This window comes from Sparus aurata, chromosome 24 (assembly GCF_900880675.1).
Source record: "Sparus aurata chromosome 24, fSpaAur1.1, whole genome shotgun sequence".
Lineage (NCBI taxonomy): Eukaryota > Metazoa > Chordata > Actinopteri > Spariformes > Sparidae > Sparus > Sparus aurata.
Window position 1 is genome coordinate 8461098 of NC_044210.1, and position 13876 is coordinate 8474973.

Consider the following 13876-nt stretch of genomic DNA (forward strand, 5'->3'; position numbering starts at 1 on the left):
GAGGCCTCTTTGAAGACCTGGTTTAAAAGGATTTTGGACCATTTGGTCTAGAGGCGTTATGCAAATACACCTGGAGATGTGACAAGAGTCAAATAAATGTGTAAATAATAATATGCTGTCTTAGTTTGAGACACAACAGCCGCCTACATTGAATCAAATCTCCTCACGCTGGTCCAGAGTCAGTGCCTCAGACTTACTGAGGCTTTAACAGAGGAATAGGTTGAGTCAGTTGTAGACATTTTAATGCAGAAATGTTACATATCATATCTTGATAGAGAAGTTTAAGAGAAACCTCCTTTGAAACTCCAAGCATGTGTTCATCTCACAGGAACAAGATCAATGATTGGAGAAGTTATTAAAAATCAGTGGGAGATTTTTAAAATGAAGTAAGACCTTATAATAAGCATTATTAATAGATGGTAAATGTATAGTTAACTTCAGTTACTTTACAGATACTATAGAACTCGTAGATTTAAACTTGATGGCCCCTTTCCTTTTGAAACTTACCGTACAAAAACAGAAATTCTTCATGCTTGAGTATTTGTTTCTCTTCTGCAGTCATCTGTCCATCTCTCACTCGCCGAGGAGGAGGAGGCGGCGCAGCAGTACAGTAGACTACACGCTGTAGAGTGCCAGAAACAGGTTGTGATAACTGCATTGAGAAAAAGGTGTGAAAGTGTGTCTTAAATCGGGAGAAATACGAGCGAATTGTAGCCACCAGAGATTAATGTTAAACAGGAGTCTAGCAAGAAAATCAGGAGGGCTGTCAAGTCTGACTGAACCCTCTTTAATGTTAAAAACTAACAATGAAAAATTGGTGGAAAATGATGATGATGGCTGCAGTAGCACTGCTGCTTTTCGTGGCTTATGCTGGCATGAGTCCTCAAAGTGTTTATTATTCCATTAACCAGTTACTTATGAAGTTACTCGCCACCTAAAAGGCTCCAAATCACATTTGATTCAGTATGAAAGGTCATTATGTGCCACAGGCCATTATTAAACCTCCTCGCAGCATTGAGTCCAGATAATCAATTGACTATTTTCGAGCACAGGTACAATTTGTTCGCAGTGCGATGAGACTGCATGTCATAGTAGTGCACGTAGTGAAAAAGCTATTGACTGCAAATGGGTTTCCATTATGTCTCAGCTCTCAGTGAAAGGATTTGCAGTAATAACCCTTTTTTTCTCTCCTGTTGATGACCATGTGAATGGACATGTTCCCTGTCTTTAGCTGCAACAGATTAGCAGCTCAGGTCTCCAAAAACACTGAAAGTTCCATATATGTCATGACATATATTGATAAAAATCGCTGCATAATTTCTCAGTGTTTGTTTTAGATTTAGCCTCTCAGTAAAACTAATGGTATTATTCATTGCTAATGAATATAAATGCAAGCAGCAAATGTCTGTTTTTTTTGCCAAATGAGACCGTCTTTGGAATACATTTAAAGTGCATCTGCTAAAACCCCCCATTTAAATCTCAAATAACTGCTTCATTCAGGAGTTTCTGGTCAGAGCATTCCTCGATAATTAAGCAACAATATTTGGAAATGTTACTGAAAGCGAGATGAAAATTGGACGAGTTAAAGAGGTTTAATTACCACTCTGAGCAGAACAGAGGCCTCTTGATAGAAATAACAATACCTCCGTGACATCTGGTCTGTGTCTGTTTTTATCCAGAGCGTTTTATGTTACGAACGTCTTATTTTTGGAGACAGCAGAAGACATCCAATTCTGACTCAACTCTTTTGGAAAATGTAAATCTGCTCCTCAGATTTTCCATATGGCTCTCCTGAGCTAATCATCCGTTTAGAAGTTCTAAAGAAAACCTTTACTGTCAGTCTTCACATCACAGCATGCCAAAGAAGCTTGTTAAATAACGGAGGGAAGTGTTTCCCTCAGGGCCGTCTCTCTCTTTTTTGCCAGCCGTCATTGTACATCAGGATATCAGATAATGAAGTCAAATTTTGCCCTTCGCTTTTCGTCAACGTCCACTGAGGAAATCCTCTCTCATGTGCTGCAACATCCCCTGCTATCAACCTCTCTCGCCACTCGAGGCGTGTAGCTGTTAAAGCATTATGGTACCGTAGAAGCCTAATGAACAACACTTTTAAAACGTTCCGTCTCTTCATCATGAATCCAATTAGAAGCTTCGCTGTTATAGCTGCAATCAATTTAATTCATTGGGATAGAACCTTATCAACGCGATGAATGCACTTCGGATTTTTTTTCTTGAAAGCAGACATGTTACCGACAGGCATTATGCAATTAACCTGACACCAAACATGTTTAGAATTTTTGTCCTGGCTCTTGTGAAACAGGAACCTTTAAGCTGCTGTAGCTGTCTTTTCTTCACTGTCAATGACACATTAGACAAGAAGTTCTCTGATAACTGCTGAGCTGAGTACAGAAGACATAAAAAGCCTTATCTATCATTACAGGCACTTGGGACTCGTGCAGTTATCCAAATCACAGGCATAGCTGCAATCACATCCTTAAGAACACTCCATGCTGCTTTATTGTAGGGCAGTTACATTTCTGCTGCAAATACCATTGTGTATGAGCAATGCCTTTTGCGTCACTAAAGGCTGACCATGATTGAGGGTCAGATGGTAATTGCAGTTTGCGTTTGTCTCCTGTCAATCTGCTGACAGTTACAGTCCAAACTACATGTCTTTGTTCTCTGGACAAATATAGAATGCAAAATCATAACCCACGCATTGTCATTAGATTTCTTTCTGTCTCTAATTTGAGTTTCTTGTTGTGACAATGCTGTGCTTCATGTTAAGTCGGCTTCGGGCACAGAAACCACTTGGTTAGGGTTAGGAAGATCATGTTCTGGCTTAAAATAGCATATTTGGTTTTGGTTTACTATCACACCTTAAAAATGACCCATTGTCTTGTTATAAATGTTTTGGTTTTGGCTGCAAAATGTCTTGACAGTGGCTAAAACATCCTTGTTGGTGTCAGCTGAACAATGGGCTCTTGCATGGCAGCCATCTGGCCTAGGTGTCACGCCACACGTAATCTGAACGTTATATGACACGTTTTGCAGAAATGTTGATACGATACATCAGAGGCATACAAATGTATTGTGTTTGTGGTCTGCAAAAACCTAAACTGTAAACTTTAAACTGAAAATCATCATGATTTATTAAAACAAGACTAAGAGGCTGTATGAGATGATGTGTAGATATAGTCTAAATTTGAGCTAAATGCTTACACATCTTGGTCTGGCATTTACTATCGTTACCTTAAGTACAGCTGATACTAATTGGAATGCCCTTACTTTCGTGGGTGTCAAAGTTAGCCGTGCTTTTTGCTTTTTTAATGACTTTTTGCTAGAATGAACTTGTAACACCCACTTAATGTCAAATCAAAAACATTTTGATCAGACATTTCAAAGTAAATGTTCTCTCATTTGGCTCTCTGGACTGTATGTAGTGAAAATGCTAACCGCTAATCCCCGGTTACAAGAGTGAGTTCATTCCAGTGTCTGAGTCCTGATAACATTTCAGTTCCAGTCTATGTTGTCATGCAAACTCCATAGAAAGTTGAAATTGAGCTTGAAAAATGTTAGGTAATGACAAAGCTAGCTGACGTTATGACGTCATAGATATGCAAATCAGCATGTGACTTACTATGGCCATATCTGATCAGAATTTAGCGACTTTCCATTTAAAATAGTTGAAAAACACTGGGCACTAGATGAAAAGTAAGTAGTTTTCAAACAATTCCTCCTGAGAGGGCATCCAATATTTGCTGGGATATGTCACTCAAAGCTATATCAGCCTCATTGTGACCTAGGGGAAAAGTCAGGGGATCACCAAAGTCATGGGGAACATGAATGTATAAAATTTTCAACCGAGTCCATCAGTAGTTGTAGAGCTTCTTCAATCTGGATCTTAAAATCCATAATATGCAAGCTCAATCAGATGTGTTTGCAAAATGATTACTTTCCTTTTTTAAGCAGAAGTATCTAAATCTCAGTGCTGTTGAAACAGGCAATCATACATTTAAAGATGTAATCAGCAGTTCCCAGTCACTCCTGCCCAGAAGAGCGGAGGACCTCCATCATGACTGCCACAGGGCTCACTGCATTATTTGAAATGCCACCACAGGGGTCCTTGAATGGTCAATCATCCGAAGTTGATTTTGAAAACCTCATCTAAAAATGGACTTGTGTTAAACTTTTGGGTGTGAGTGTTAAGAACAAGGGAAATAATGCTGAACGCTTCTAGTTTAAACATATTCCCACAGCAGCTGACGCTGGAAATAAACTGTTGCTGACCTTCTGTACAGTTAGAGCTGTACAAAAGAGTAGCAGCTTTGCAATTGTTGGAAAAAAGAGAGTCCTTTGAGTCGGCTGGTTTCTGACCTCATGATGGGTTATCTTTACAAAGCATACTGTACTGTATTCAGGCAAGTATCAGAATTGCAACATTAAACACAAGTCGTCTTGCACCCGTATGGATGCACACTGTCGATAGATTTTAATCATACATTTTTTTTACATACATTGTAGGCCAGCCTGGAAGTTAGCATCACCCTGGTTTTCTTGACAGAGAGCCCTAAAGGATTCTCAATTGGATTTTGGAATAATTTAGAAAATATCCACTGTGGCAAACTCAAGTTTATGATACTGTAGCAAGATTCATTTCAGAAATAATCTCATCTCATCATTAGTTAAATCTTGCAGTGCAATCATAAAGTAAAAAGCGAATCTTGGGCTATAAACAAACTGGATCGCGGTCACATGATCACCATTGCTAAACTCCTTTCTGCACTCTACTTTACTATAAAAATTTATCAGTCTGCAAGTTTGATAATTAGTGGTAGAATAGTTTGCTGCTAAAGTCAGACTGCTGAATAGATAAACCTCTGTAGATAAGTCTCATTTTTAAGACGAGTAAACACTAAAATTCACAAGTTGAGTATATACTGCAGTATTTTATGTTGTAGTACAAAAAACATGAAAATCTCGTAGGCATGCATAGACCATTGTCCTCATTTCAGCCAACCAAACAAAAACCCATTAAAAGAAAAACATTGACTTCGGATAAGAAAACCAGAGGCACGAAAAGACTCATTTATTTCAGGATGTAAGGACTCATTACTGCAGCACTCAATAGCTGCTCTCATAGTTTATAGGCCTACTTCCTTACACAATAAGTGAGGCGAATCTACATGTAAAATTGGCTTTAATTCTCTCTTTCCTCGACTCACATGATACAGTTTTTTTTCCGGCAGATATCCCCACATCACTCTGGACTTTGTTTACAGTAATACGGCAGAAGCAGACATCCCACGTCTCCTTTTCTTGGAGGATAGACAGGGAGGATATTAAAGCCAAGGCTGCAGAAGAGTGTAATTTATAACGCCGTGTAAGAACATGTTGCTTCAGGGGGCTTTTAAGGCATGAAATATGACAAACACTTTGTAGCTATGAAGCTACACTGGTAACACAATGGTAATAGTGTTTGCAGTAAAGATAATTGTACAAACACACCAAGAGAAATATGATGGCAATAATGTTTGCCATCTATATTAGTGCGAGGAAAAAACACCTCTCTTGCATTATGGTTTTATGATTGCTCTTCTTGGTTATAGATGGCTATCCTCTAAATGAGACTATTTACATAATTAGTCTGGTTCCCACTACAGGGCACAACAAGGCTCCCCACTTGCTCATTATTTCTGTCACTCATTTTTCTTAAAGATTGCTTCAACTCATCAAATTAGCTCAGCGTCTTTTTTACATTCTTACATGGAGACGTTGTTGTTGATGTACATGTTTTAGCCCTCATGAAAATTCAACTTCTTGGTTGCCTTCTCGGGCTTGTGTATCACTGCTTCACCCAGACAGGATCGGCTCCTGAAATCTTCCAGCTTTAATGCTAAACACGTCCAGGATCAGAACACTCTCATTCTCCTTGTAAGCGTCACTTTCCTCCTCTGTGGAAAGTACTTTGACACGTCAGATGTTTAAGAATAGGCTTGTCACAGAGGTATATGGAAGGTGCATAGCCTATAATTTACACTGTAAAGCATATCCATTTAGATGACTAAGTCAAGCCATTTTTCTGCAAAGACGACTTGCCTTTTCTCGCCCAAGATCACAATGCCTTGCAATAACGCGGACAGACCAATGCAATTTTATTTCATTCAAGAGCTTACTTGACATGAATTGACTTCATACAATTCCACCATAATTAAGATTTTAAGACTGAATAATTCATTGAAATACATGGGAGAGTGGCTATTTCATCAACATGGGTGTACTACAACAGATTTCAAGCAAACAAGATCAAAAAAACATAAGTCTTTTGAATAGTCAATAATAACTTACTTTATACATTTCAGGTATAAATCAGATATAAATGTTGTTTATTCCTGCTGTGAAGTTGGGGATTTTAACATGGTGGTCTGTTGGGATCGACTTGCTTTTTTTTTTTAAGCTCAAGTGGCCATTCAAGGAAGTGCCATTTCTAGCACTTCAGCATTGGCTTCATTTCATTTCCTTTCTGTAATGTGTCACAAACACCACAACAGAAGTTGATGTAACATGAAGTTAGAGTAACATGGAATGGGGATCGGCAGTACCATTAACAAGATAGGATAACTAGCTTCTTCTTTCCATGTTTAAACTAGTTGGCCAATATGCCATAGTTGGGTGTTTTCCATTTTATCAAGTGGAATAGAAACTGTAAAGCATGAAAGGTACTCCTAAATGTTGTAACACGCATGTGTTTTAAATAGCTTACAATACATTTGCTATATGGAAGATGCACAGCCTTTAATTTGACACTATGAAGTATATTCATTTGTATTATTCTTGTCACATTATCTATCTCTGTTTACATTTGGTTTAATCTACAGTTTGATATTTCTGTACTAAAAGGAGCAGCTGTAACATTCACATCAACAAAGTATTTTGGATTCTGACCTGATTCATATGAGAAAGTCGAGCCATTTACTCGTGAAGACTTGCCTTTGCTCACCCAAGTCCACAATACCCTGCAATAAAGCAGACAGACAATTACAGTTTCATCTGATTCAAGAGCGTACTTGAGACCAATTGACTAGAGGTGAAATTATTCCACTGAAATTAAGATTTTAAAATGAAATAATTCATCAAATTACATGGGAGAGTGGATGTTTCATCAACACGGGTGCACTACAGCAGATTCCAAGCAAACAAGTTAACAGTAATTGCTCAGTTGGTCTGCAGTCCACTGAATTGCCAATGAAAACTCCCTGTATAAATTTGTATAAATCAGGTATAAATCATGCATACCATAAAAACTGCATTGCTGCATTAATCTTTCCTGCATTCCATGCCTTCAACTTTTATCTCCGTCTTCGCTCTCTTTCTCATCCTTTTCGAACACTAAACTCACTCTCTGTGTGGTTTCTAGACGGCTACCCACGAGACGAGATCATATACAAGTGGGCGTACAACTCCGTGGCGACTTCCGACCAGAAATACTGGAGGCTTTACCAGTTTGATTTCATGGGGCTCAGGAACACCACAGACGTGCTCACGACGACAGCAGGTAAGAAAGAAGGTCAAGAAAAGGTCAACTCTGGCAGTTCAGTCATGCCAAAAGGGTGCATTTCATGCCGTCACTACTGATGATTATATAAAATTGATCTCGACAGAGAAACTCTTTTCTTTTTTTTTCACTTCACTCTCCCCCCAGCGGAGGTCGGAGGTCGGGTTTTTTCGGCTGCAGACTAGCAGCTTGAAGTGGCAGGAGTCTTTCATGCTGTTCAGCGGGGTTCAAAATAAAACTTGAGTTTGTCTGCGCCCAAATCCTTGCACAGGTTAACATTAGCACCATGCCCATAAATGTAATCATATAACTACAAGCTCGAACCTCATAAGTATTCCCCTCGGGTGTAAGGGCAAATAGGTTTTTCCACTGACATTAATCACCCAGATTAAAGATTAAAAAGGAAGTTTAATTATTCACTCTTTTTCCCTCTCTCTTCCCATGCTCTCAGCGTGGTTATTAGGCCTTGTCTTCCTTGATGATTTAATTTAAGTTTGTTGTTTGCGAGGCAGCTGGAGAAATATTGTCGCTCCAACAGGTGCCAGTAATTATACCCACAACTGGCTGCGCGGGGTGGACAAGCTCCTAATACATTTTTAATGCTTTCACGTGACCTCTGAAGATAAAGACAGATTTGAATGGCTTAATAAGGGAAGAATCACAAATGAGGGAGACGAAGCGCGAGCATACGGCAATGATTGTTAGCCCTGTTTAACCTTGTTTATTTATGACTGCATATTTGTGCCATATGGTCTTTTGTCTTTGGAGAAAGATGCACAGGTCTGCATAATGTGACCTCATTCAGCTATCTAAGAGCTGGAGCACCGTTTATGAATAGTCGAGGAATAGGAGTACTTTGCATGAGTGGGAGAGGGATAAATTAAAGGGCAGGTAAACCTCTTGGCTAGGTAAAGGAAAAGATCATGTTTCAGCTTACCAGGTTCTGTTGCCATACACGTCCTTAAGTCACATCCATAATATCAGGATTTGTTGCCACGTACACGACTGGAAGGTTTTTCCGATCGTCCGAAATATACCTAATGTAACGTGATGTCATTGTAGGAAATGCACACATCTGAACACATCTATGCTTTAGTGAGTCAGAGGCTTTAAGTTTCCACATATATTACATATTACATATTCTCAGCACACAATAAAATGTTGGCGTTTTACATTACTGCGAACACTGAGATTGGACTTTTCAGTAGTAGGAGACATCAACAGTGGAGAAGTGAAACTCCTCAAAACAATATTTGCAAAATCATAGGCAATCAGGATTTTTTTTTTTTTAAGTGAGCAATGTAGAGTAGATGTCATTTCCTGGATTTTAGCAAGGTAAAAGTACTTTTATGTGGAAATAAAACAGGACAGTATTTATATACATCTTAAAACATGTCTGCAGGGTTCTTACATAGTTAAATCAAATACATCCCTCCTTTAAACCGAAGCTGTTAACAAATTCTTTCATCTGTTTAACCGTAGTGCCCGTTAGGAATACTGATCAAGCATCCTGTTTATGTCTGATGAGAAGCTGCCATTGTGTGCTTGTTTCTGATCACAACAAAAAACAAAAAAAAACAGGTGACTGATGAGCTCTTTCATCCCGAGACACATTGATGGCTTTATAAATTATATGTTTTCCTGGACTCCCGCTGTAGCGTCAAAACACAGCCAAACTAATTTTCTGCCGAGATGCTCAAAAGACAACGGCAAACCTACACATCTACCTCATGCTGTTCAAGAAAATTAGCCGTTTTCTCATTTATTACCTCGTTTTCTTTTTTTCCTGTTTCACTTGCCGGAGCTCCATCTCCACACGCATGATGATTAGATCCCCGGCTAAAAATACCTATCATTAATTTACATCATGACAAACTTTCGAAAGTGCTGCGTTTCTCTTCCTCTCCGGGTCCCTCTCTCCGCTTTATCCTTCATCCCTCATAAACACATGAGGTATGGGGCTGTTTTAATGAGGACAGAGTGGACAGATCCCCGGCCACAGTGCCACCGGGGACCTCCGCCACAAATCCACCGTCGTTATCAATTCAGCGGCGTCCTCTTCAAAAGGCCCCAATGCGGAATCCAAAACACTTCAGTGCTTTGTTCTGCTATCCCACACAAATTCCCCCAAAAGCTTCTATTATGTCTTTTTTTTTTCCGCAGTTACATCGCAGAATTGCTGACAATCTTTCCTTTTACATGTCCACTGTAGAATTGTTTCAAATGCCTGTCTGTTGAAGAAACGGTCATGAAATTGCTGACAGTGCCGTGCGTTGTTCTCTTATTGCACCATGGATAACAATACTGGTATTCCATTTGATGAGTTCTTCCCTGCTTGATGTATGAGAGCGTTCACACGTCCTCTGACTGTGCTCGCTAACCCACGGCCGACCGCAGATCATATTAAAGTCACAGCTGGGAATCACGAGATGAAAGAACGATGGCATGTGGAAGAGACATGGACACACATGCAGACAGTGAAAAAGCACCGAGTGACAGTTCTTTATATTCCACCACTGAACAGGATAGTGGCGTGGAAAACCTGAACTGGGTTTGTAGTGTTCAACTGACATACACTTACCTTCCTCTTACCTGTAGTGCGATTAATCCCTTGATATAGATTTCGCCGTGAGTTTTGGAGATCCATATTTTCAGACATAGTGGAACTAGATGGGACTTGGTTGTGGTGATCAAAGTGTGTGAGATTTTCTTTTTTTTTTTTTTATTTTACATTAAGTCTAGGTGCGATGTAAACATGTAAATGTATTAAAACACTCAATCAAGAAATAGACACAGCCCATATCTCTGTCTCGCTCTCTCACTCTCAAACAACTGAACCTCATTTACTTTAGTGAAAAGGTGTTCATTTGAATGGAACCATAAGCCAAAATCATTTAAACCAAATTTTTTGTTAATATGGAATGCACTTTTTCAGTTTGTTTACACAGACAAGTTTAATTTGTGGCAGTGCATTATGCACACTTTATTTATTGTTATTGAGGAAATGCACTTTTCAGATTGTGTTTACATAGAAATGTTTGAATATAACTTGTGTCAGTGCATCAATTTTCTATACATTTTTTTTTTTTCGTGAATGCACTTTTTCTGTTTGTAATCCTGATGCATGTGTTTGCATCAGTTCAAGGGGCCATTGTTTTATTTGGAGAGGCTTGCCAATAGTTCTTCATTGGAAAAAATAAATCCATTTAAAGAGTCAAAAGTGTTTTTGGGTTTGTTTATAGTATTAATGTCATGATCATATGTATATGTGTTATCGGTTATCGGTATCGGCTTTTAGGAGCTGAAAGTTATCGGTTATCGGTATCGGCTTTTAGGAGCTGAAAGTTATCGGTTATCGGTATCGGCTTTTAGGAGCTGAAAGTTATCGGTTATCGGTATCGGCTTTAAAAAAAGGTTATCGTGCATCCCTACATATTCAGAAACTGACTTTAAATACAGGACATCTATAAGGACGTGATGTCACAGTGATACAGTAACAGTTCTCAGCCACACCCCCAGAAACACTGTGGACGATGCCTGCTCAGGCCTGTGAGAAGTGACCAATCAGAGCAGACCGGGCTTTTCAGGAAGGAAATAGTTAAACTGCTCACAACAAGAACTGTGGACCAAGTTGAGTAACCAGGTCATGATTTCTGGAAAAGGTTTTTCAAATGTGTTTATTTGGAGCACCACAACCCAAGTACGATCTAGTTCCATTATATCAAGAGAAGTCACGTCTGCAACCGAGATCTCCAAAACACAGCGACTCACACCAAAACAACCAAGAAGGATTAATAGCACTACAGGTAGGAGGAAAAATCTGTGTTTAATTGATGGTGAACCTTTAAAGAAACAAACATGACGTAACAAACATTTCAAAACGGTACAACTGAACATGCTGCCGTCACATAAAAAAACATAATCACTGTAGTCACAAAATGTAATCTGTGGGATTTACTTTGGTTTTAGTTAGGGAAAGATACATAAAACATCAGTTTGTGAAACAGTCGTGATATTTAATATGAAGGATTTTTAGATATTTATACCAATTTTTTATTTGACAGTTGCACTGAGTGTCAGGAAAATAGTGGAAAGTTCATGCCCGTGTACACAAATCATCTAAATCCACATTACATTCTTGAATATGTCACGAACTGAGGTTGAGCTGTCTGACACTAATACCCATAAATAACCATCCCAGATGGATAAATTAGTTTACAAAATAATATATAAAGAAAGTATGGAAAGATTTCCAAACTTTGTAGAGGAAAAGTAAGACACTCGAATACATGTTATTTTCTGTGCATCTCTGCAATTGTGCTTCAGTTTAGTGACAAAGCCACAATAACAACATGTCAGCTGAGTCGTCTTGAGTTCAGTTATAAAACGGCTTTTCCGCGGATTTTCCTTACGGCTTCCAAACAGAGAGCAGACCTGACGGTATGTCATGACAGAGTCTGAGTGCGGGCTAATAAGTATTCTGCAGGAGTGTGTAAACAGAGGACTTTTTACTGTCCTAACAGAATGCAAACAGAGGGGATGTTTGCTACAGTGCACAGAAGTCGCCACGCTGTGTGTGTGTGTATGCGCAAATCTGTAGCTGGTCCATCTGGGAATGTACGTTTCTGCTGCTGCAACACAGTCATTAATGCAAGCTAAACAGGATAATCCTACAACATTTGCAAGAATAGCTTTGCAAAACGACGCCTATCTTCCATCCATTAAACTGTCAAATGACACATTCTGTCAGCAGAAGAGTGGATGTGAACTGTGTCTATCGATGGCTGCATCTACAACTGTGCAGTGTTTTACTGAGAGGGGCGGAAGTAGAGGATCATTCAAGCAGCAATGAATTGTTTTATTTACCCCTATTGGTATATAAAATTGGCTTGTTTTTTGTTTCATTTATTTGACCAATTGGATTGCTTGAGGAAGTATTCTATCTCAGACATAAACGGGGCATAAAATCAGACAGTTTTATCTTGATGAAATAGCAAAATACTTTGCTTTTATGAGCCTACTGTGATGTGATTAAGACTGACTTTATTGTAAAGCTGCTTTGGAAAAAATTAACAAGGTTATCTTCAATAGTCGTAAAATACAGTCAACATATTCTCTTTAGTACAAGATCTGATTACATATACATCCTTTATTTATGGGCCATAGTTATAATATTCCCTTTTTTGGTCTTTTTTAATTGCATTTTTGTATTGGCTGCCAAAGGATTTAGAGAACCGACTTTATATGAGTGAAATGTGATTAATTGCACTATATATCCTTTTAGCTCTGCATTAAGATAACAAGATAAGCTGCCTCAAAGCCTTCCTTAGTGCCTCGGTGTCTCTACTAATTGTGAGAGGATGTCAGCGTGGATCTGCTCTGTAAGGAAGAGTTATCCTTCACCTGCGAAATGTGTTAAATCAGCTCAGCTTGCATCACTCACTTTCTGTGGGATTTTAACTGAAGCTGCTGGCTGCTGTTTGTATATTTTGGGGCCCTGCGGTTCACTCGCTTACAGTGCTCTGTGGTCAGCGTCTTAATGGGGCACAGTGGGGCCTTTTTTTTTTTTCTTTTTTACAGCTGCCGTTCCGCGGCAAACCTTGGGATCTTGATCCTGTAGATCAGCAAATGCTTAGGTTGAGAAGCCACCTGTGCACATACATTCACGGTACTCCAGTTCTGAATATTTACGATGAACAAAGGTGAGCTGGTTATCCTTTTTCCCCGTGTACATGATTCATATGATAAGTGAGTAAACTGTGAGGTCACAAAAGAAGCAGTACCTGCCTGCTTTCTCCTCTCAGCATCAGGGGCCAGATGCATAACACTCTGTAGAGAATCCTCTTCTTCATCGGATTCTGAAGCTCTACGTACGCTTCTGTTCTATAAATCTCATTCGTTTTGACGCACATGCACAAGCTTCATTTACACAATTATTCATAAATGGATGAAGAAAAGATGATTGTGCTTGCTCTGCCACTTTATTAGACCGACATGAACAGAAACTAAAAAGTCTAATGCTGTTCAAAAAACTGTGTTTAATCAACGTCAGAACAGCTGTTATTACACCAACATTGCGACTCTGGCTGCTCAGAGCACCCACACATGTACCTGTAAACCATCCTGACAGTGATAGCTCAAGCATTATTCAATCAGTGATTCATCTATAGAGCTCATAATGAAACATACTTTGCAAAGTGCTTTGCAATTCAGGATCTAATGAAAAGATCGCTAATGTGATGAAATTATTATTATTGTCAATAATTTAAAATGAACCATCACCATTAATCAAACAAAGCCTTATTCTTAGGTTATGTCTCT

General features: G+C 39.0%; 1 protein-coding gene across 3 annotated transcripts in view; it reads left to right on the forward strand.

Moving 5' to 3' along the window:
- The window catches only part of LOC115577135 (gamma-aminobutyric acid receptor subunit gamma-3-like), a 94298-nt gene that overhangs the window by 61078 nt on the left and 19344 nt on the right, over window positions 1-13876 (forward strand). For all 3 annotated transcript variants that reach the window (XM_030409966.1, XM_030409965.1, XM_030409967.1), the window contains one exon: window positions 7418-7555. In XM_030409966.1, coding sequence (XP_030265826.1) covers window positions 7418-7555 — 138 coding nt within the window. The remainder of the gene's footprint in view (window positions 1-7417; window positions 7556-13876) is intronic.